A 23,125-nucleotide genomic window follows, 5' to 3' on the forward strand; every position below is an offset into this window, starting at 1 on the left:
TTCTCATATTAACATTGCTACTGTTTATGTTGATGATGTGATACTCACTGGTACTGACATTAGTAATTTAGAGGGTTTAAAACAACATTTACACCAAGAATTCAGCATCAAAGACTAAGGCAAGCTTAATTATTTTCTAAGTATAGAAGTAAGATATATATAAAGTGGAGTTATCTTAACTAAGAAGAAATTTACTAAAGAACTTTTGCAAGACTGTGATTTTGATGTTAGCAAAAGAGTTGTCACACTATTGCCTACGAATTTGAAGTTATCTGCTACAGAAGGAGGAATTTATGCTGAGAAGTACGACACATACAAGACCAAATCTATCTTGTTTAGTGCAGACCTTGAGTCAATTCTTATAGCATCCAAGACATCCACATTTTGATGATCTTGTGCATACTTTGAGATATTTTGCTCACACTATTGGGAAAGGTATCCTACTTAAGGCTACAGATCAACTATATATGCTTACAGGTATTCTCAGATTTAGATTTGGCATCTTGCCTTGATTTTAAACGATCTATTACTACCTTTGTTTTGTTGTTGGGAGGATCTCCTATATCATGAAAGTCAAAGAAGTAGGACACAAAATCAAAATCTTCTATTGAGGCTGAATACTGAGCTATAGCTGCTTCGTAATTGGAGGAATTGGGAGTTAAAAATTTCAAGCATGTCACATTACATTGTGATAATCAATCCGCCCTACATATAACTAAGAACTCAATTTTTCATGAGAGAACAAGGTATACAGAAATTGATTGCCATTTTACTCGAGATAAGGTACTAGAAGGTCCCTTGTAGCTTACATATCTTCCTACACAACATCAGTTAGCAGATGTGTTCACAATGCAGTTGTCCTCCTCGCAATATAATTTCAAGACACTTTTATCCAAGTTGGGACTATCTAATGAACATACAGATCCCACCTTTAGTGGGGATATTGGATAGTTGAGCTGGAGGTTGCTAGCCACGTTAGATTTAGTTAATTGAAGGTGGTTAGAATTTGTTACAGGTTGTTGTAACAAACTTTTGATTATAGCCTTTACTTCTAGAAAATTGTAGAAAGTCCTGACTTATTTGATGTAGTATATATACTCAGAAGGCTAAAACATTATTCATGCAATCGATACAAAATTCTATTAATTAGATTGTTCCCGGCCCTAAATTCTCTCCATCTCAGTTTTTCAGAAATTTTCTTTGATCAGAAAATTATCATATATACTAGCTTGATAGAATGCTCAATACTCTTAATATATTGTGGGGTTATGATAGGTTTGGTACAATACTAGTAATATATGCAGTATAACATCTTGTAGAACTAGCTCTCAAATGTGGGTGGTGCATCTCCAATTTTCTCCTAAAAGTGAGTGCCTATGCAAAGGTGATGTACTCAGTTGAAATTAAAGTAGACTGCTGACACGATAGAGTCAAAGCAAGGGCATGTTCTCTTCAGCTTAATTTCAGTTCAGTTCAGTTCAGCTCCAATCAGTTTAGTTTAGTTCCTAATTTTCTTCTCTTATAACAAATTCATTTCAGCTCAGCTCAGTTCAGTTCTGTTCAGCTCTAATCAGTTCAGTTCAGTTCAATTCAATAAATCAGAAGGCCCCAAGTTCCGTGAATTGTAAATAGTGCACAAAGTCGATCAAACTATGTCATTTAATTTGAAACGAAGGAAGTAATACTTTTACTTGAGAGCTATAGCTTTCTAAATCAAGATTCTGAATGTTAAAATCTGTAGTTATCTATATGTAAACAATTTATAGAAAAAAATGGACACTTTCATTTGTTATAATTGTATTCTAGATTTACATTAAATCAGGTAAAAAAAACATAAATGATACAACTATGGGATAAAATAGGAGATCATTGATGCAACTTTTTTTTTTTTTTTTTTTTTTTTTTTTTTTTTTGACATCAGCATAACAAAAACAAATTACAAACTAAAATTAAAGCTAATTAGACTAGTTCGACTATTGTTGGCTAGGATATGTGCCCGTTGAACCTTGTCTCGGTCCACCTTTAGGATGTTGCAACACTTAAATTTCAGCCCCATCTGTTGTATTTCCCGTATGGTCCAGAAAACGTTTAGGGTGTCAACTTCCTTCTTTCGTAATAGATTGATCATATTCATTGAATCCGAGTAAAGAAGAACCTTGGAGAATCCCATAGTTGTACACCATTTTAAAGCTTCAAGACACGCCTGTGCCTCTGAATGTAAGGCTGAAGTTGTTAATCCGAAACTTGCTCCCGCATCCAAGAAGTCCCATCATTAAGATTCATTGCCCATCCAAAACCACTTCTTCCACTATGTTTTTCAAAGGAGCCATCAATCTGTAGTATACAATTCGGTTGACCCTGACTTGGACAAAAAATATATTTTTCCTGTCCAATATGTACTTGGCAAAAACCCGGGGGTTCATGCATATCCATGTCCGGGATGTGAATAGCGTACCTAAAGTTGTTAGACTTGGTTTGTTGAAATCTTCCAAGTATTGCAAGGCCTGTTCAACTTACCAATAACCTTTCTTTCCAAGAAATTAAGTAGAAGTATAAGTAGTAGCTGTTGATAAATTTATTACCTTATTAATTATTATTAATATATTTGTTATTATTAAGATATTAATTATTATTAATTAATTAATTAATTAATTAATTAGTAATAATAATAATATAATTCAATCCAATTCATTTCTATTTAGTTTGGTTCAGCTTAAGAAAAAAAACCACCAAGGCCTGAGTGTTGGTTCACATTATAACTTGTTTAAGTCCTAAAATGTCCACTAAGCAAGTGGACATTTTTAGTACAAATACAAGATTTACAAGAACTTCCAATGAACTAAATCTTGGACATTTTTATCCACCAAAACAAACAATAAAAATATTAATGTGCAAGAACTCAACCCCTATTTTACATCTATTATTAAAATTCTAAGGTAGATCATTTGCAATGACTTGAAATGATTAATTCAAATAGCTCATTTATGTAAAAATGATACCTACAAATAGTCTGGTTTATGTGCATTTTAGGGTTTTAATTAATTGCATTTTCACTATCTTTCGAGAAGCATCTTTTTAGGTAATTTTTTTACTTGTTGTTTGGGGTTACAAAAAATAGTTGTTTTTATCATGAGATCAATTAGTCTAATCGAAAGCCACTAGTGTCTTAGACAATTGATTGATGTACACATCACGTGCATGTTAATACAAAAAATAGTTGTTTTTATCATGAGATCGTTTAGTCTAATCGAAAGCCACATATATATATATATATATATATATATATATATATATATATATATATATATATATATATATATATATATATATATATATATATATATATATATATATATATTCATGTTGTGCTATAAAAACAAATGAGCAACCAATCTCTAGAGTGGAAGCATCAAAATATTTTTTTTTTCTTTTTTCTTGAGCAAATTTCCAAACTCAAAAGAAAGGAGAAATTTGTTTTGATACAAGCCAAGTATTACAAGAAGAAAAAATAGAGCACTTTCCCTAAATAATGTTGTCTTTTTATCTAATTCCCAAAATACAGTCACTTTTTTATAATTTCCCAATATACTGTCCACGTCATCGGTTTAGTGTGGTTTTTTTTTTTTTACGGTTTTATTGCAAAACCGCTACTTGAAGTAGCGGTTTGTACTTATTTTTTTCTTTTTTTAAAAAAAGCTTTCCTTTCTTCTCTCTCCTAATCTTCATCAACAGAGAACAAAACTTCCAGAGTTTTGAAAACACCTCCCTGCCATTGCTATGAGATGAGTCCGCCGCCGATGAACCTCCACCACCAAAGTATTATGCCTAACCATTTTATCCATTTCAATTCAATTATTAAATTTGTCAAATAATAATAATTTTGGTGATTGTAATTTTAATGGAGAAATTGGAATTGGGAGTAAGTTTTGAGAGATGATATTGGAATTGGGAGTTTTTCAATGATTATTTAGGGTTGAAATGTTGGATTTCAGATTTTGATTGGATTTATTTGGAAGATTTACTTTGGATGAAGAGGATAAATGGAGTTGAAAGGCAAACGGTGAATGTCGATGCACGATGCTCAAGGCGGTCAAGCCTGTGTCTGGGATTTTTTTTATGAATAATTTTTTTTTTTTAAAAAAGATGAAAACCGCCACTTCAAGTAGCGGTTTTCATGTTTTAACAGTGTAGGTGGAAACCGCTACTTGAAGTAGCGGTTTTCATTTGAACCATAAAAAAAAAACCGGTTTTTATACATTTGCTTACGTGGACAGTATTGTGGGAATTTTTAAAAGAATGGCTGTATTTCGGGAATTAGATAAAAAGACAACATTATTTAGGGAAAGGACTCGAAAAAATAGTCACTGTGACGTGCGCTAGACGTGGGTTGACGATATCACTGTCTCAATCTTTCTTCTCAAGTGATCCTTTTCCAGCTCATCTGCCTGAGAGACACAAAATCAATATTAGGTGTAAGTGAACGTAGATATAAGATACTCTTAATCTAACACTCCATTTGTTCGATCGGATCTATTTGTCATTAATCATGTTAGCTAACAGTGTAATTTGAAATAATAATGTGACAAAAATCAATAAAGAGCTAATCATTTGAAGGAACATGTAACTATAATTTGAGTGAGGAACTTTTGATTAAAATGGAGTAAATAAAACAAGACGAATGATGTTACTTCTCATAAAATGCATTGACTATTGATGTACGAGTAGTAGTTTAGTTTGTTAGTTTGTTTTATGCATCAAATGCAGCAAACAACGTATATGTAACGCTCCTAATTTTAAACAGCGCATGTGCAATTGTGCATGTCGCATGCACATCTATTGAAGAAGTTGGTATGTCAATACAGTAATTACTACTCCGTAATTAGAATATTAGATTAGATTCTAGCAAAGTACTAGCTATACAAAAAAATAAAGATAATTCTAAAAAAATAATGGTTCCATTGCTTAGCATAGTTATGTAAATAATTCATATGCCATTGAATACAAGAATTTGCTCAATCAAGGTATAGGGAGTCGAAAGGCCAATAAAATATAGACAAAATTTGATTTCAAAGAAATTGATATGCCTATAATGTAATTTCTATTTACTAATTACGGAGCAGATTAGATGCTAGCAAAGTACTACCTATGCAAAATCATAAAGATTATTTAAATTATTATTTTAAAATAATGGTACCATAGCTCAGAAAAGTCGAGTTAATAATTCATATGCTATTGAATACAGAGTACAAGAATTTGATCAATCAAGGTACAGAAAGTCGAAAGGACAATAAAATATAGGAAAAATTTAATTCCAAGGAATGTAAACCAAAACTTTAACCAATTAAAGTAACATTATAACCAAACAGTTTGCCCGCAACTTCCCAATTTGTCGTGATTGGCAGAATACAAACGCAACCACAAAATATGGAAATTCTTAAAGTCTTAATAATCATTTGCCAATTTCAGGTCTATATAGGGTAGAAGTTTCAATATACTACCTCCGTTACATATTATTTGCAACGATTAGACATTTTCTCTCTCTACTTTATATCAAATCGTTACAAATAATATGTAATGGAGGTAGTAATTTCCCATTCCAAACCAATATGGAATATGTGTTCGTTTTTCTGTCCCTATCAAATGCAACACATTTTTCCTATTCAATCAGTTGTGAACTGGCCTATTTTCTAGAATTTCAGTCTTATAATTGGTTGTGAAATGTGATCTTTTCGTTCATACATACAATGTGAAATTGAGAAACAGTGTATTCAAACTCTTAAAGTATCACCGTCCTCGTATGTGATGTGTACCGTGGAAACTAATTGACTATATAGCCTGTATCGGCTGTATAAATTGCATCTAGGATCTAGATTGGTTATGCCCAGATATTACTCGCGCTTTATAGTTGTTAAATTTAAGACTTTTATCTAAGGACGAGTTATACTAGTATGAGCGAAAAGGAAAATGATAGAGTATAAAAACGGATCTTGAGCTGCTTAACCATAAATTTAAGCTAATAATTGAGTTAGTCATTTAACATGGTATTAAGAACCAGTCTAATAAAAAATGGAAAAAAAAAAGGAAAGAAAAAGATGGAGTGTATTCAATAAAAAGGTTGTTTGTTGGATGGAGACATGGAAAACGGAGTTGATTGGTGTCATGTAACTAATTCTACGGTGTATGATTATCTTAATGTCCCCTTTCTTAATTGCTATGGTGGGGTTCTATTCAAACCATAACAATAATATTTGCTCTTGTGGGGTTTTCTTGTTGAAATCTCAGTCACTGGTGACTGGTGACTGACTGACTGGTGAGGTGGTTAATTTAGTTCTTTCTTTATTCTTTGTGTGTGAGTAGGGGTGCTTATGGAGTGAGTTGATCACGAGCTGAGGGGTGCTCGACTCAACTCGAAACTTTTTACATGTACTCAACTCGTACTCGCTAAAGTTTCGAGCAAATAAAAACATGCTCGACTCGTGCTTGTTAAAGTTTCGAGTCGAATCAAGTAGCTCACAATCTGCTTATTAAAATTTTGTTCCTTCTATTATTATATATTTATATGTCTTTATTTATTTTTTGTTCAATTCATATTGTTTTCCTTAATATATATAGATATTATTCAAAATTTACTCTTTCTTTTTTTATGATATAAATTCAGGCTTAATTAGTGTCAAATTTGTTTAAAGATAGTAACTTTGTTTGCAAATTCTATATTAATAATATATTATCGAGTTACTCATGAGCTTATCGAGTCGAGTTAGATTTTGCTCAACTCGTGCTTGTTAACATCTCGAGTCGAGTCGAATTCGGGTCGAACTAACTCGAGTCGAATTCGAGTTGAGCTAACTCGTGTCGAGTTTTGATCGAGCGAGTACGAGTTGCTCGCGAGCTGCTCAACTCAATTAGCACCCCTATGTGTGAGTGTATGACAATATGGCTTCTGAATTACAAGTGACAAATCAAAATTTGTCTATATCATTTTTTTTTTTATAATTTTGCATAAAAATAAATTTTATAATTTTAATCAATGCAATAAGTTGTGATGAATTACAATAAGTTCATACTCCGAATCACTTAATTCATTGTCAATAAGTTCAATGAGTTAGCTTTGGATAATAGGTTCGTATTAATTATAACTCAAATAAAGGGAACACACAAATACACAATAGAGTTGTTGATGAGGCAATGAGCTTATATTTTACACTTTGATAATGGCTCAAGATTTGTAAGATTACATCATTAGTTTTATCAACAATATTGCTTGTATCACAAACGATTAATTTTAATCGAAGCTCATTACTTGTAACAATTATTTGAAGTATGAGATGTCATTTATCAATGAAATTCAATTTAATACTTTGTATTTATTAATTGTAATAAATTTTGGAGAGGTTGTCAGAACACATTATTGCAATATACAAATAATTCAGAATTTTTAAGTATGCTACACTATCAAATAATTCAAAATTTTTTTTTTTTAATAGTTAAATCAAACACATACTCCGTATAACTGTATGGAGATTAGGACCATTTTAATAAATTTATGTATTTGATTTATTTAATGATCTTCCATTGTCTATTTAGTCACATAAATGATTGAGTATTTGAGCTGGCTTAAACAAATTTCGAAGCTTTAAAACGTCAAAGCCCAGCCGCTTAATCCTGGCCATATGAACGAATTTCAAGGCCTTTTTTTCCACGTTTATTGTTTTACGGGCTCCACCCCATCAACACTTCAACACTGTTTAGCCATCTTAATGTTATTGACTAATTAGCTATTATGATTTCCTAAACCTTTGTAATTTGTTGTCTTATTCATTGATTAGAAGTTTAGAGCAAGTTAACAAGTTGTACTCATAACAAATACAACCATGTGCTTCCAAATAATGCGATAATGATTTAAAGACTAAAGTCGTTATATTCAATTCCATATTATATAATGTACTCTGTATATGAAAATATGTACTCTTTTGTAAAATTATTTGAGTGAGGTAAAACTTGGAAAAGGAGTCGAATTACCAATTTGATTTTGAAGCTTTAACAAATTTAAAGTATCTCAATTACTGGGTATATAAGGCAATTATATATGTATGTTGTATATGTATGATCCTTTTCCTATATATTTAGTAGAATTTAGTAAGTTTAGCTTAGAATAGAAACTCATAAGTAATGTCACTAGAGACAAAAAAAAGATCCACACACATTTATAATTGGTTACTTGTCATATCAATTGATAACATGTTTTGAGTGAACATAGAGGTGTCAATTCAAATAATTAGGTCGTATTCGAGTTTAAATCATTCTAAATCATTGTAGCCATGTAAGTCAGAATTTGAATCGAATAACTTTCATATTAGATAAGGTTTAATCAGGCCGAGATGATTTTTGACTCCTCTAAGTGAAACTACAAGTAATATATTGTAGGTTCTAGAAGAGAATTATGATTACATGGTTTAGAATTTCCTTGTTATTTGTGGTTTAGAATTTCCACGTTAATTCAGCTTATTTGTATTGGGTATTACTTTCGCCACTTTTTTAAATGAAACTTGTAAGCTCTTTACCTACTTTATTTCCTATATATAATATTTTTTATAACAAAAAACCAGTTTTGTAACTCTATATAATTTTTACTTAATAATAAGTTAAATATATTTAATGATTAAAAAAAATGGTTTCAAGTATGAATTTATTATCCAAAACAAAGTTAAACTAAAATTTTCTAAGTAAAGAATTATATGATTCAAAATTGAGTTAGTTTCAATTAAATAAACCTAACAAATACATACACCTATGACCTATCAAACACAAAATTGTCATCTTTATAAGGATCGATTAATCACATATTCGTATAATCAAATAATCATGTTCGTGTATATTTTTTGTTAAAGTGTAGAAAGTTACAAACATCAAAAATATAGATGCAATTTAATTCAGAAAAAAAGTACTCATAGTAATTTAAAAGTATTACGGAGTATAAATCTAGTTGACATCTACAAGATGATGGCCATTTGACACACTCATGAATTCATGATGACACATGAATCTAATAAAGTATCTACCAATGAGAAATCTACGTACTAAATTTAGGTCAAGTGATGGGGGTAAATCAGAACCACAATACAGAAATTAATGATAGCAGAAAGAGACTGACCTCAAGAAAAACTGTCTTCAAAAGTCTCCCAGCAAAAGCAGTAATATGAGCTGTAATTATCTTGAGCTTTAAAGATTCAAACATCTCACACAATTTTACCATTGTGCCCTCTCTTTTACTGCAAGTCAAGCTCACTACTATAGTCCTCTCCCCCACGTATGACACCCTCACCTGTATTTTAATCAAACAACAATTTAATTAACATCTACATTAATATTTTAACAATTTATTAATATTATACAATTTTATCATATCTTCCAGATTTAGTCAGACCATTATTGCACATATTTTTTAAGTGGGTGTATCAATCATTTGACAATAAAGGTACAACTACTTGATAAAAATTAGAATAAAAATCTAAAAATAAAAGTATGTTATTAAAAAACTAATTAAATATAAGTTTTAATTACACAGATTAATACGTGATTTAACTTATGTTTTGTATAGGAAATAAAAATTAAATCAACGAATTTGATTTTGAACATCCACTTACTTCTAAGTCATCGATAACAGATGTTCGACAACAACCATTGGAGTCATAATGTTGTTTCCGATGATCGGTCCTCTTCTTCTTAGACTTAATTAGTAAGCCAGGCAACTCTTGTTCATAATCCATCATTGAACATGTATTGTCAATTCCATTCTTCGATTTCCGGTATTCGAGATCCGATATATCAGATTTGATTCTCCGTTCTTGTTCATGAAGCTCTTTTATATAGTTTATTGCATCCTTGATTATTGATGCTTTGTCCATCTAGTTTTGTACATACATAAATAAATAAAAAGTTCAGTTAATAACTTGTCTAATTTTGTGGGATCAATTACTAGAAATAGTAAATTCAGCACTTAAAAATTTTTTTTTAATTCTAGCTAAATGTTGAAAATAATGAAAAGATTATACTCTAAAATGTCAAAAAGGGCCCAAAAATAGATAAAACTCAAACCATAACTGAAAATTGAAATTCAATAACTACCACCTTCTTAGTTCTTACTGCAGTATGCAGCTATTTCAAAATAATCGAAAAATAAAAAATAATATGCACCCGGGTGTATATAAAAATCGCTCCGTACCTTAGAAATGATGGGAACAACAGCTCGAAGACTGAAAAGACGCTCGTTAAGTTTTTTGCGACGATTTCTTTCCGAAACGATGTTCTTGGAAGCCATCGAAGAAGCACATCCATCCGGCGAGCTCGAATCGTAATCATAGTAAGATGATAATGTTTCATCTAATCCCAAACTACCAACAAATATAAACAAAAATACAACTCAATCAATATCAAATAAGTATAAGATCAAAATCAAAATCAAAATCAAAACCAAACAAAACAAAACATAGAAGAAATTAAACTTAAATTAAGAGATCAATAACAATAAATTAATAATGAAATTAAAAAGTTTGATTTGTAATTGTAAAACAAACCTATCGAAGTCTTGATTATCGAACAACATTCCGATATCAGCTGTTCCCCAATAAAGTGGGTATTCTTCAACAAAACCATCCATTATTTTCAAGTATAAAAAACTCTAGTGTTTTTAGCCAACAAATTCAAGGAAAAAAAAAAAAAAAAAAAATAGCACCTGATTCTTTTCTTTGTAGTAGAGATTGAGAATCAAGATTTTGTTATTATTTTTCTTTTTTTTTTGGGGAAGAAATTTGTATAGTTTTAAAAGAGTAAGGAATTAGTTGGGAAATATATATAGTTGTACACATTAAGTGACATGGAAATGATTTTTGGTTAGTGGTGGAGTGAATGAGAAAGGTTAAAATTGATGGAAGACTTTTGAGTAGACTACCTATTTTTGTATTTTTTGTTATATAATTAATAATTTAAATATTTATTAAGCACGTGTGAAGTTAGCTTAAATTTATGATTAGTTGATGTTTGATATGATCATAACCGTCCATGTGTAGTGTGTAATTTACACGGTCTAATGGACTATGATCCCCGTGTTGAATTGAACAAGTTATTAATGACGTCAATGTTTGCGTTTTGGTTCACTAATAGACAAGTCAATTAGTCAAACCATGAAGCCAATCATGGTCAGATCGATTGATACAATTTGTATAGTCTAAGGTCGTGTTTAGATTGTGCAAATGGAGGTAGAAGTTAAGAGGGTATCCGTCGTAGTTTTGCACTTAAACCCAAGGCTTAGGTTAAGGGTGTCTTTAAATTTTATGTAAGGTCACTGTATATTTGAGTGTTATGTCGTATCGAAGTGTAGGAGGTTCTGAGTTTTGACACCTTAAGTCCTTAAGGGCTTGTTCTCATTAACTGAACTGAACTGAACTGAACTGAACTGAGTTGAGCTGAGTTGAACTGAACTGAACTGAAATGAATATTTTATAATAAGAGAAGGAAATTATGAGCTGAACTGAACTGAACTGAACTTCAACGTATGAGAACAGACCCTTAACGTACAACAGGGTGTCAGAGTAATATAGAAACTAATACTTAAAATTAAATATTTTTTGCACACGTCGGAACTTATTTGAGTTATTTTCTATTCGTATTGAAATGACATTAACAATTATTGTGTAAGCCACATTGATTTTAAAAACCAAATAGTCAAATAAAGTAATAAGGCAATGTTATTATGAGCTACTTTCTACTCCACATTAGCCAACAATTGTAGGCTCATATTAAAGGAATCTAATTGTTGGATATATTACCAAGAACTATTTTCTATTAAGCTTAAAAAAGGCATTAGCAACAAACTAGTGAAACTACATGTTGGCTTAGTAACAAATGAGTATATTCATCAAGCAGTGTATTCATACAGCCTAATCACCCATGATCTGCAGAACTTACCATAGTCGCGAGTCTGTTAATCCATTGATTTTTCCGTAGAGACTCAAACCACTCCAATCGATCCAAATTAATTTTCCTCCAACCTCAATTCGATCTGCTCTGATTAGTCCTGGTAAGCACAATTAAAACTAGTTATAACCAAGTCTCAAGGAAAGACTGCTTAATTAGTTAATTACTGCACATTGCACAACATTAGGCTGCCTTCCAAGTAGAATGACAAAAAGAACGATTGGCTACGAATGTTTCGAAAACAGAACATCATATCACATCCGACGTAACACTTTCTCACTAGCTGTCTGATCTCTCCAGAAATCAGATTCCTCATGTTTGAGTCCCTAAGTGCTAAAATGTCTTTTCTAGCTACAGGTTTAGTGCCTTCAGAAATTCTTTTTCATGCATCTTATCTTCCTTTCCTTGCTCAATTCTCACAGTTCTTTTTATAATTTTGACTAGAAATAGAGAAGATGAAACGAATTCAGTCAAGTAAAAATAAAATGAATACGAAATAATAGCAATTGTTATCTAGACTATCTTGTTAGTGCTAGCTTGTCCTTGCCTCGTTTCTAGGCGCATTGGAAAATATGCTTAGATCATTAGCAAAATCAATCCATATATACTTAGTGCAGATTGTGCACTTATTTTTGTTATGATGAGCATAAAGACTTCTGCTGGGCCATCAGCGAGGGCCGAGGAGCCATCAAAACTCCGCGGTCCTCAAGCACAACACAGTATGTTTAGGACTAATAATGGGAGCAATGATTTTTTTGTTAATGGTCCGCAACTTTATCATTCCATTAGATTTTCATGTTTAGAATCTTCCTGGACCCTGCAGTACAACATATACCAGAAAAGGAAAACTTTTCTAAAATGTAAGTTATCACTTAACTTATAATGCACAGGTTATAGACTGTTTGAGACTTTGAGCAAAACCAAATGAAACCTGTGAAAGTAGGCAACCTTAACCACAAGTATGTAGCATTGTAGACACTTTATTTTTTTACTTGCAATACTTCTCATTTTTTGCTTGCTAATGAATTGTTTCAATCACTTAATAAGTAAAAATCATAAACAAAAAGTAATGTTATTGATTCTTGGGGGAAAAAAAAAACAATACATTGATTCATTTACGTAATAATTTCCTTTTTACTTTTTAAAGAAAATTGAATATCATTCATTGCTAGAGAAAAATGGTAGCATAGTTACTTTTGAAAAAATTGTTTACCAATTGCAAAAAAAAAAAAAAAAAAAAAAAAAAAAAAAAACCCCTCAAATATACTTCATTTCTGAATAATTAACACACTTGACTTATCTTAGCTTTGACAATCTTTTATTGTTATTATGTATAATAAAATGTTAATAAAAATTTGTATTCTAATAATATACATTAAGATTAATCCAATAACAACCTTTTAACTTTTTATTTCAAAAAAAAAAAAGGTCAAAGATAAGAGAAAAAAATCAAGTGTTTTGATTATTTGGGAATGCAGGGAGTAATAAATTACCATTTACTACGTATTTTAATTTAATTCTAGCCAGATCCATTATAGGTTTTTTAGGCATCTTGTGGCTTGTAAGCTTTTTCATTTTTATTACAAAGCACTTTTTCTTTTTTCTACCAACGCACCTTTAGTCAGAAACAAACAATGTTAGGGGCCAACTAATGATTATTACATGCCAAAATTGTACATTTTACGCTTATCCTTGATTTGCAATTTGGAAAATAAGATACACAAAGATAGAATATAGTACAGTATTTAGCTTTTTCATGGGTACCCCTTTGTCCCTACCTTCTTCTATATGAGCTTTGGACCAATGGTACCTATGGATTATTCCAAACTACAGGATGACTTTTTGTATAATGCAATATACCTCTAAAACATCTCTTTAGTGTCCATCCATGATTTAAGGGATTTTGAAGTTTTTCCGACACGCGAGTGATGGCTCAGGCATCATTATACGCAGTTTCATCCGTCAAATTTTGTAGCATGGTATGAGTTGCATGTGGTGGTATCCTAGCCAGCTCCTCGCCACAAAAGAATCGCACATCTTTGTTCACTCCATGTTCTTTGGGGATGTAGTTTGTTGATGTGCAACAATTTTTCCCCCTTTGACAAGAAAAGAACGTTTCTCATTTGCTCAAATAAGCTTCCCACCCATCTTTATGTAGTCTTTCAGCCTTTACCAACACGTCATTTTTAGCATCTTCAAGATACTGGGCCATTCTACAGGAACAAAAGTACAGCATCACCTTTAGTATTATGCAAAATATCTCCTTAAACGTCTTAGTTTCATGATTTGGTGTTAAAAAGAAGTATGCTTTGTCATTTTTTATAATACGAAAAAAAGAAGTGGAAGACCAGTTATGACTGACCTAGAGGTCAAATCCGAATCAGCAACACCCAGCATCCTCACTGCGAGAAGCCCAGCATTTGTAGCATTGTTTATTGCAACTGTTGCAACAGGAACCCCTCTAGGCATCTAAATTGATAAAAGTAAACAAGTCGTATTCTATATATCACCCAAAGACAGATAATGACTATACATATACCTAAGACGGTCAAACACAGATTAGACAAGGAATTGTACAATGTACATGAACTGCATACTACAACAACAACAGCAATTGAAGCCTTCATCCCACAGATCGGATTACCATGTGTAACATAATATTTTTGTTCTACTAATTTAAGAAATGAGGAAATCATGTAAAGAACAAGGGACTCCCACGTCCATGCAACATGCACAGGGAGCGATTGAAATTTTAAGACATAGTTATCTAGAGCTTCCAACCTTTCCACAATCCAAGTACAGGACAACAAGAAAGGGTTACCAATTAATAAATTTGTAAAGAGTACCTGGACAATTGATAAGAGTGAATCCATTCCATCTAGCGAGGAACCACGCACAGGGACACCAATTACTGGAACTGGAGTAAGCGCTGCAACCATTCCTGAATAAAACACACTAAATAAATCAAGATTGTCAACATAATACAGAGATCTGGAGGAATAGGCAAGTGTTAAATGAGTAACCTGGCAAATGAGCTGCACCACCAGCACCAGCAATGATAACTTGGATACCTCGTTCCAAAGCAGATGTAGCATATGAAAACATCATATCTGGAGTCCTGTGTGCAGAAACAATTCTGACCTACAAAAATCAACAAATGCCAGCTGCATTACATGATTCATTGTGTCTGATTGGTATATATAATTCACAGAAGTTAAGAGAAATTCACCTCATGTGCCACTCCAAACATATTTAAGATCCGGGAGGCCTCTTTCATGACAGGAAGGTCTGAATCGGATCCCATAATGATTCCAACTCGAGCTGAGACTGCATCTAAAAAAGAAATAGCATGAATTCCCACTTACAATCTAACAAGGTTGACACATAATAAAGGTCCTCAACTATGATAATGCAGCTCTCTTTGTACAACACTTTGAGACGCCAAGCAGCATGGCTTCAAAATTGTTGATTTTTATTACAATATTGCTTGCCATACCAAATTAACCAATTAACAACAGTCCACAAACTGCTTTTACTACATTGGTGGAACTTTGCATATCCTAACGTTTAACAAGTAAAAATATAAGACGCCAAAAATGAAAAGATAAGCCAGCTAGGTTTCAAATCTTACGATAACTTCCCAGATCCAGCAATGGGGCACATTTTATGAAGAATAACGGAAGGAACAGAGTCCAACAGACATCACTAAGTAGATCTTGTACCATGCAATGTATAAAAAGGCTCAAGGTGCAATGAGATGACGGTCCTGCTGCACCTAGGCACGCCTCACACAATATAAAACAATTAAAGAAATTTGCCTATGTGCGCCTCTTAGAATGCGCCTCGCCTAGAGCAAAAAAGGTGCTTTACCCTAATCCCCTAGCGTCCAGGCGCGCCTTTTTACACATTCGTATCATGCCCTCGATCTATAGGGTAAAGGCTCCCTTTTTTTTTGGAAGTGTTTAATTTTTTCAGTTGTTGCTAACTTTGCTGAGAGAGGAGACCAAAGATAAATTGGATTGAGGGATTCATTATTATATTAAAAGAGATGATTTACAAGAGCACGTAGCACTTAATAAAAGGGAATGATGAGAGATGATTTTGTCCATGACCGACAGAAATAAAGTACTGGTACATGCTAACCCCATCATATTGGGATTAAAGCTTTAGTTGTTGCTATTTGTGGTCATCTATCGGAAAATTTGAATGGACTATTTAGAACACAGTATGTGATATAGCAACTTTTCTATTTGTTTTTGTGAGTTTGTGACAAGGTACCTTATAAAAGTTGTAAACATTTTTATTTAAAAGGAAAGTTAGTCAAAAAAATACTTTGTACAAAAAACCTTTTAAAAATAGCATTTTGCTTAAAAAAACATCCTTTTTTTTTCGCAAACAAAAACTACCAACTAACTTTATTTTGCAAGATGAAACCTTGATGTACTTTTGTCAAATTTTCCGACAATGACTTTTATTTTCTCTCATCCCTCACAGCCATCACATTAACCCTCCAACCATCGCCACCACAATTCTCTCACCTCTCTCGCACCACCACCACAGTTTCTCATCTCCTCCTTTCAATTTGTTTCTCTCCTCTAAACAAAAACCATCCCACCATAGTCGTTCATCCTCTCTCCCCTCCTTACCCTGCTAAAGTTGCTCTCTCCTCCTCCCGCTGCCATTTGTCTCACCCCCTTGTCTTGCCACAATTTTGAAATATTATCCCATATATACAAGGAAAGTCAAAGATTAGCTGTGACTTTCAAATGGAGCTCAACATTTGTCAATTCTTTAGCTTTAGATTATAATGGACAATATAAAAATGGTTCATTATATATGTGGGCTTATTGATTGTAAAATGGCAAGTGATGGTTACAAGATGAGCATAAAGTATAATGGAAGCAATCTCTATTATAGCATAGGTGTGGCAGCAAACAACCAAACCCTACAACCCCACCCCACCCCACCCCCTTCCCAAAAAAAGAAGAAAAAAAACCGGGAGCTTTGCTTTTTTATTTTATTTTATTTATTTATTTTTTTAAATGCATTAGGTAATTTGGATGAATAGAGAAGTCAGACATCAATGCACTGTAAATTTAGTTCTCACTTCGTGCCACTGCATATTTTCAAGAGTTTATAACTCTCTTTTTGTGTCATATCAAGCAGGTATCTGCCAGGAGTAAAGTCAAAAGACCAATGTTCAAGAAGAAGCTAACTAACCATCCAGGTTGTCTTCTTTCAACAAGGATTTCAGATGACCCTCCACAATGCCCATAGAAGAGCCAACAATAGTGATGTGACCCATCTTGCGTTGCCTTTTCATTGCTGCAATGACAAATAAGCAGAGCTATTATTCATGAAACATAATCATGTAGCCTCTGTAGAAAGGATAAAACAAACTCAGAATTGAATTCTCTCACAAACCTGATTTATCATACCAATGAACAGACGCCCCTGGCAAAGCTAGAGCTCTTGTCATGAGTTCATGAGCAATACGGAAACCTGGTTCCCCCTAAAAAAAATAAAGATGAATCATATAGAGATTGGGGAGGTAATCATCATCAGCTAACTCAAAATGAGATTGACTTGCAAGGAAAAAAAAAAAAAAACACCTCATCTTCTCCTAAAATGTTATACATGATTGCAGCTGGTGTCTTCATAGATGGATCACCGAGTGGAAGACCAATAACCGCTCGCAAATGCTGCTCATATTGAGAGGTATAACATGATTCAATAGTATGATGTCCACTATTATGTGGTCTGGGAGCTACTTCATTAAGCAAAATCTGCCACAACCAAATGTAGGCTTAGTGTACAGCAAAAGCAATGGAAAGAATGGTTTGTAGACGTATAAACAAAATACATAAAGTGAATTTAAGGATAAGAAATTAAGAATAAACAAAAAATAACCCTCCAAATGCCTAACATAAAAAACAAACCTCTCCAGCCTCTGTCAAGAACAATTCTACTGCAAAGACTCCTGCACCTTCCAAAGAACTTACAGCTTTATGTGCAACATCAGTGGCTAGTTTTCTTACTTTCCATGGTACAGCAGCTGGAGCCTTTACAATGTGACAAATATTCTCCCTACCAAAACATCCGCAGCCAGTAAGTATACACGTTTTTCAGTTCCTCTTTTTATCGGGGAAAGGATGAAAAAACAAGTTCTGATCCATGCAGGTGTGACAAATTAAGCACTTCAAAATGTCAAACAACTTTCTAAACACTTACTTGTGTATAGTTTCAACGACAGGATAGCACAAGACAGAATTGTCTCTACCTCTTGCAACAATGACTGCCAATTCCTGATCAAGCAGTATATTGTCATTAGAAATTGCTAGATTAAAGGGTTTTTTTTTTTTTTTTTTTTCCCCTCGTAACACTTATTTGCATAATGGTATATCCAAAAGCTTGATCACAAAAGCAGGAATTTAAAACTAAATAGGTTTATCCATATTTTCTCTCCCTATTCTCCACTTAAAATAGCCGCTTCCCTCTCTGTCTCTCTTCTCTAGCTACTTTTCAGCCTTCTTCCTGCAGCAACTCCTAACAGAGATAAAGCAACCCCCATAGTATTCTCTTCCCTTTGGCCTAATGCTTAACATTAAATTCAAAGCAGTCAAGAAATTCTTGGTTAAGATGAAGTCTCAAATATCCAATCCGGATTTCCAGCAATAATATAGCAAAATGTTAGGTACAGAAATTGGGAGTTTGGGGCCAAAGGTTCCATGCGTGTTCAGAAGTAACAGAAACTTCACTTTTCTTACTCTTACGAAAATCCTTTCGAGAGAGATAGAGAGAGAGAAGAGGGGGGGGGGGGGGGGTGGAGGAGAGGTTAAAACTTGCTCAAAAAATGAAACCTATGCCTCACCCTACTCTTAATCAACTTGTTTCATAACTCCTTGGGCATATGAATTAATATTAGAAGATTGTTTTTTACAAAACTATTTATACCACTTGAAAAATTGTACAGAACATTCTCAGATTTTCAAGGATGTTAACCCAACTACCCAAGACCTGACTACAGCCTCTGCTTGCGAAAAGGATCTTACAGCCTAATTTACGTTCAAATTGGATGTTTTTGCACATATTATATCATTATATGTTTCTGTTAAGACAACCAGCCTTACACCGTTTCAAATGTACATAGCGGTAGATCATATTGAACTTGACCCCCAGGTTAAAAAGAGTATCTTAGCCTTCTTCTCTTGCACAAACGGCAAAAATTAGACAGATCATATTGTTTCCTTTTTAATAATTTTGGGCAAGACAGAATGCTACACCATAATTGGTTAAATTCTAATAAGAAAGTATGGAGTAATACAATTCAGACAAATTTAAAATCTTGCCCGTGTTATGCAGATCATTCTGTTGTTAACAAATATAACCATTTATCATATGCACAATAAAGAAACCAAAATAACAACTCATGGCTTCTAATATTATGATGCTAACCTTTATAAATGGAGCCCATTTCTCGACATACAAGCCTCGCTCATATCCCCCAAGAGCTGCAGAATATGAAATGCACATTATAATCGCAGAAAAAGTCAAAAGGTAGAAAAACAGACAGAGAAAGAGAGGGACTATTGTTTATGAGAATGAACAACCTATAAGACTAGGCAGTTCATTTAAAAATATTCACTGGGCCGCTCATTCATAAGTCATAACTATGTCAACAGCAAAGGTAGTAAAAAGAATCCAGCCCGCCATTTACTAAATGCTTAGAATATAATGTCAAGCACTTAAAGACATCTAAAAAGAGCTTAGATATCTCCAATCAGAGTACATTCTTCTCTAGTTCTGATAATCAGTAGCCAGTTAAAATCACATGTTCCCCCTATCTTCAAAGAAATTCCACAGTTTCAATGTAGATAGATTTAAGCAAATGATTCCTAGAGCCACAAATGAGCAATTCTATCATCCTTTAGATTAGAAAAATTACAAGATATTCAAGGAAAGAAGATTGAACATATAAAACAACAAGATAACAGAAGGTTATGAATTTCTATCAATTACTGCCAAAATGTTTCAATGAAAACACTTCATAGTCAATATATAGAGTTCGATAGAGAAGATCATACCACTGACTGCAGAAGTGAGATCTTCTTCACACTTAGCAACAGCATTACCACGTCCATCGTAGGCAAGCCTTTTACTCTTGATCATAAGAGGATAACCAAACAGCTTCCCAGCATTACTTGCACTTTCATCATTATCGATCTGCATGGAACATAATTCAACTGTAAGATCCTTAAAGAAGGAATTACAAGCAACAACATATGCTTCCAAAAAATTGTAGATTGACTAATACCTCATAGGGCACTACCCACCTCCATAAACTCAGGCAAAGGGATCCCATGTCGAGAAAAATGTAGCTTCTGAAGGTATTTATCCTGCATAAAAGTAATATAGACAGACAAACACAAGATTCATTATTTGATAGTTTAAGTCTTCCCTAATTGCACTTTCAAATGTCCCCCACAAACATAGCAAAAAAACCGTAAATCACATACTGTAGATGTAAGCATTAAGTTAAAAGGGGTAAAAAGTAAATATCTTGTACAACAAAAGTATTTGCCAATTTCATGAATAAAAAAAACTAAGATCATCAAATTTTTGTACAATATAAGTAGATAATAAAGATACTGTGAGCATAAATTATATACCTGGATTATCCTAATGGTAGAGGCTTTGGGTTGGCAATCAACTCCTTGTTGTTCAAGCTTATCAAGTGTGGCAACATCAACATGCTCAATCTCCACTGTCAAAACTCCACATCTAGCCACCAAAAGGACACTTGGTCAATATCGTCGAATACATAAATGAACTTCAGAAGAAAGGGATGGAGGGTGAGGAAGGGACTACTGAAATTCCAACCTCTTTGCAAATTCCTCAACTGTGGTACTGTCATCAAAGCTCCCAACCATATGATAATGTGACAAAGAAGAAGCTGGGCAGTTCTCAGAGGGGTCCAAAATAGCTACTTTAACAGCCATTTCTGATGCAGCTTGGCATAACATGCGACCGAGCTGCCCACCTCCCAAAACACCCACAACCTTTTCAGACACACCTTGTACAACCAAAGCCCTACTCTCACTCCTGACCAAACACAACAAAGCAACAAATAACCCCAATCCCCTTGTCAGAAACTAAAATACTGAAATCATCAATTCAATCAACTACTACATACTTCGTATTTTTTAATAATTCAAAAAACCCACATGCATCTTATCAATTACAGTATTAACAAATTTACATATTCAAGAAATAGTGAAGATACCCACATGTTTGTACTATCAATTCATTCATAATTCTAGAAGTTCTGAATACACCCACATTTCTTTTTATCTTTTTAATTCAGCTAGAGCCTTATCCCAGAAAAACCCCCAAATGTGCAGATAATCCCGCTCCCCACAACCCAACCTAAAATGCTCGACCGTGCAAGCTTAAGCATATTAATTAAGCACATAGCATTCAAAGTTACAGGAAAATGCAATAACTTAGCAAAAAGCTAGTTTAACAAGGGTTTTGTGAGCAAAAATATAAAGCTTCAAAATAAAGAATAAAACTGTACAATTAAAAAGAAAAGAAAAAACATACTGGATTGAAGAATTAGGAGCATCAATGGAAGCTTTGCAAGAGACTAAAGGGAGTTTCCTGCTATTATCTGATTTGAAAGTAACAGACGAAGATGCAGAAGAAGCCCAAGCCCGACCCGGACTCAGAGCAGGAGCCGCCTTAGTTCCAGGGAGAAAAACCCCATTTTCACACATTAGTCCCAACATTAAAGAAATTTATCAACAAAATCCTGCAACAAATTAGCAACCAAATTTCACTCAATTTTTATTACTTATAAAAAAAAGCTTGCAAATTTACGTTAAATTCTACTCTTTAAAGGGTATTAAGGGAAATTTTTTAGCAATGGAATTGATATGAGTTGAGTAATTGTAATTAACAGTTGAATAATATACAGTGGCGGATCCAGGATTTTTCAAGTGCTGGGTCACTACCGTATACTAATCAATAATTAACGCAATAATATTAAAAAAGCTAATAATTATTAAAAAAAAAAAAATACATTCCAAAAGTATAAAATATCCATATTACAACCAAATAAAACAATATTACAATTGCTCTCTACGAGTTTTCAAGTTTTTATATCTCCAAAAACATATCTCTCTCTATACAAGTAACCAAGCAATCATTCAACATTCCAGAAAATACTCTTTCCACACTTTCCGTTGCAACGGATAGAGTTAGAACCAACTACAAAAGCAACTAACTTGATAATACAGTATAGCTAAAAGCCTAATACACTAATAGTGAGCTAAACATATACAAATTCAAGGCAATTATTCAAAATCACTATATCCAATTGACCAATTCTAATATTATTTTCAAATTTACTAGCCCATTGTCAATTTATAACATCAATTTAAAAAAAAAAAAAAAAAAAACGGAACTTCAATATTATCAATTCCAAAAAAAATCAGAACCCTAACTCCCTAATTTGACAAATTTAATAACAAATCAACAATTTCAAAGAACATACACATAAACTGACTAGATTTAAATAACACAAAAAACTCAATTAAGCACAAAATCAACCCAACAAGTCAACAATTAGTGTATAATACGAAATTAAAAACTTGAAAATCATCAAAGTTACCTAAAAGGCTGTAGGAGTGGAGGCAGTCCTGGAGTGCGGCTGTAAGGTGCGGCGCAGCGGCTGGAATGTGCGGCGGCAGGCGGCAGCGGTGTGGCGATTTCCGTGACTTTCAATTTGTCGAAGAGAGAGAGAAGAGTAATAATACTGTTGTTCTATTTTTTGTTACCTCAGAAGATGCTTCAATGGAGGAGAGTAAGCTCAGAAGAAGCTTTAATGGAGGAGAGAGAGTGGGAGTGGTGCAGTGAGGCAGCGTAAAACCTGAAAAAGCTCGAGGGAATAATTATCTTGTAATTTTAAAACTCAAATAGTTTTGAATTATTACCCGTTTCAAAAAATAAATAAATTAATTAAAATACTGCGTAAACATTAAATATACCAATTGATGCGTAATTTATCATGTATTTTCAAATTAATACCACTTAATTTAATATTGAGGATCATGCTCACAAACGCATAAATTGGTGTTGATTTACACTTATT

The 23,125-nt window shown here is 33.1% G+C and overlaps 2 protein-coding genes across 3 annotated transcripts; both read right to left on the reverse strand.

Annotated features, from left to right (window-relative positions):
- Positions 1 to 3,401: 3,401 nt before the first annotated feature.
- LOC145611658 (transcription factor bHLH35-like) lies at positions 3,402 to 10,872 on the reverse strand. Its single transcript, XM_081667009.1, has 5 exons — positions 10,575 to 10,872; positions 10,223 to 10,391; positions 9,645 to 9,905; positions 9,152 to 9,322; positions 3,402 to 4,445 (listed from the first exon to the last, which is right to left on the reverse strand). The coding sequence occupies exons 1-5, from the start codon at positions 10,655 to 10,657 to the stop codon at positions 4,377 to 4,379; spliced, it is 753 nt and encodes a 250-aa protein (XP_081523135.1). The 5' UTR covers positions 10,658 to 10,872; the 3' UTR covers positions 3,402 to 4,376.
- A 2,668-nt stretch (positions 10,873 to 13,540) lies between these two features.
- On the reverse strand, positions 13,541 to 22,921 carry LOC145612171 (phosphoribosylaminoimidazole carboxylase, chloroplastic-like). Of its 2 annotated transcripts, none has more exons than XM_081667550.1 (17): positions 22,646 to 22,921; positions 21,577 to 21,784; positions 20,854 to 21,075; positions 20,643 to 20,754; positions 20,307 to 20,369; positions 20,058 to 20,196; positions 19,429 to 19,484; positions 18,205 to 18,278; positions 17,913 to 18,060; positions 17,586 to 17,759; positions 17,398 to 17,485; positions 17,194 to 17,298; positions 15,203 to 15,300; positions 14,997 to 15,114; positions 14,820 to 14,914; positions 14,336 to 14,442; positions 13,541 to 14,186 (listed from the first exon to the last, which is right to left on the reverse strand). In XM_081667550.1, the coding sequence occupies exons 2-17, from the start codon at positions 21,759 to 21,761 to the stop codon at positions 14,093 to 14,095; spliced, it is 1,878 nt and encodes a 625-aa protein (XP_081523676.1). In that variant the 5' UTR covers positions 21,762 to 21,784; positions 22,646 to 22,921; the 3' UTR covers positions 13,541 to 14,092. The 2 variants fall into 2 exon arrangements, with proteins under 2 accessions (XP_081523676.1, XP_081523675.1); XM_081667549.1 differs by having other exon boundaries at positions 15,203 to 15,306.
- Between the last annotated feature and the right edge of the window lie 204 nt (positions 22,922 to 23,125).

The sequence above is a fragment of the Chenopodium album genome, chromosome 24, assembly GCF_948465745.1.
Source record: "Chenopodium album chromosome 24, dcCheAlbu1.1, whole genome shotgun sequence".
Classification (NCBI taxonomy): domain Eukaryota; kingdom Viridiplantae; phylum Streptophyta; class Magnoliopsida; order Caryophyllales; family Amaranthaceae; genus Chenopodium; species Chenopodium album.

Coding starts and splice junctions, on each gene's coding strand:
- LOC145611658 (XM_081667009.1), bottom strand. CDS start 10,657: ATGGATGGTTTTGTTGAAGAATACCCACTTTATTGGGGAACAGCTGAT. Junction 10,392..10,574: donor GATAATCAAGACTTCGATAG/GTTTGTTTTACA, acceptor ATTTGTTGGTAG/TTTGGGATTAGATGAAACAT. Junction 9,323..9,644: donor CTGTTATCGATGACTTAGAA/GTAAGTGGATGT, acceptor ATTAAAATACAG/GTGAGGGTGTCATACGTGGG.
- LOC145612171 (XM_081667549.1), bottom strand. CDS start 21,761: ATGTTGGGACTAATGTGTGAAAATGGGGTTTTTCTCCCTGGAACTAAG. Junction 18,061..18,204: donor GTCGTTGAAACTATACACAA/GTAAGTGTTTAG, acceptor ATGTTTTGGTAG/GGAGAATATTTGTCACATTG. Junction 14,443..14,819: donor CACTCTTATCAATTGTCCAG/GTACTCTTTACA, acceptor TTATCAATTTAG/ATGCCTAGAGGGGTTCCTGT.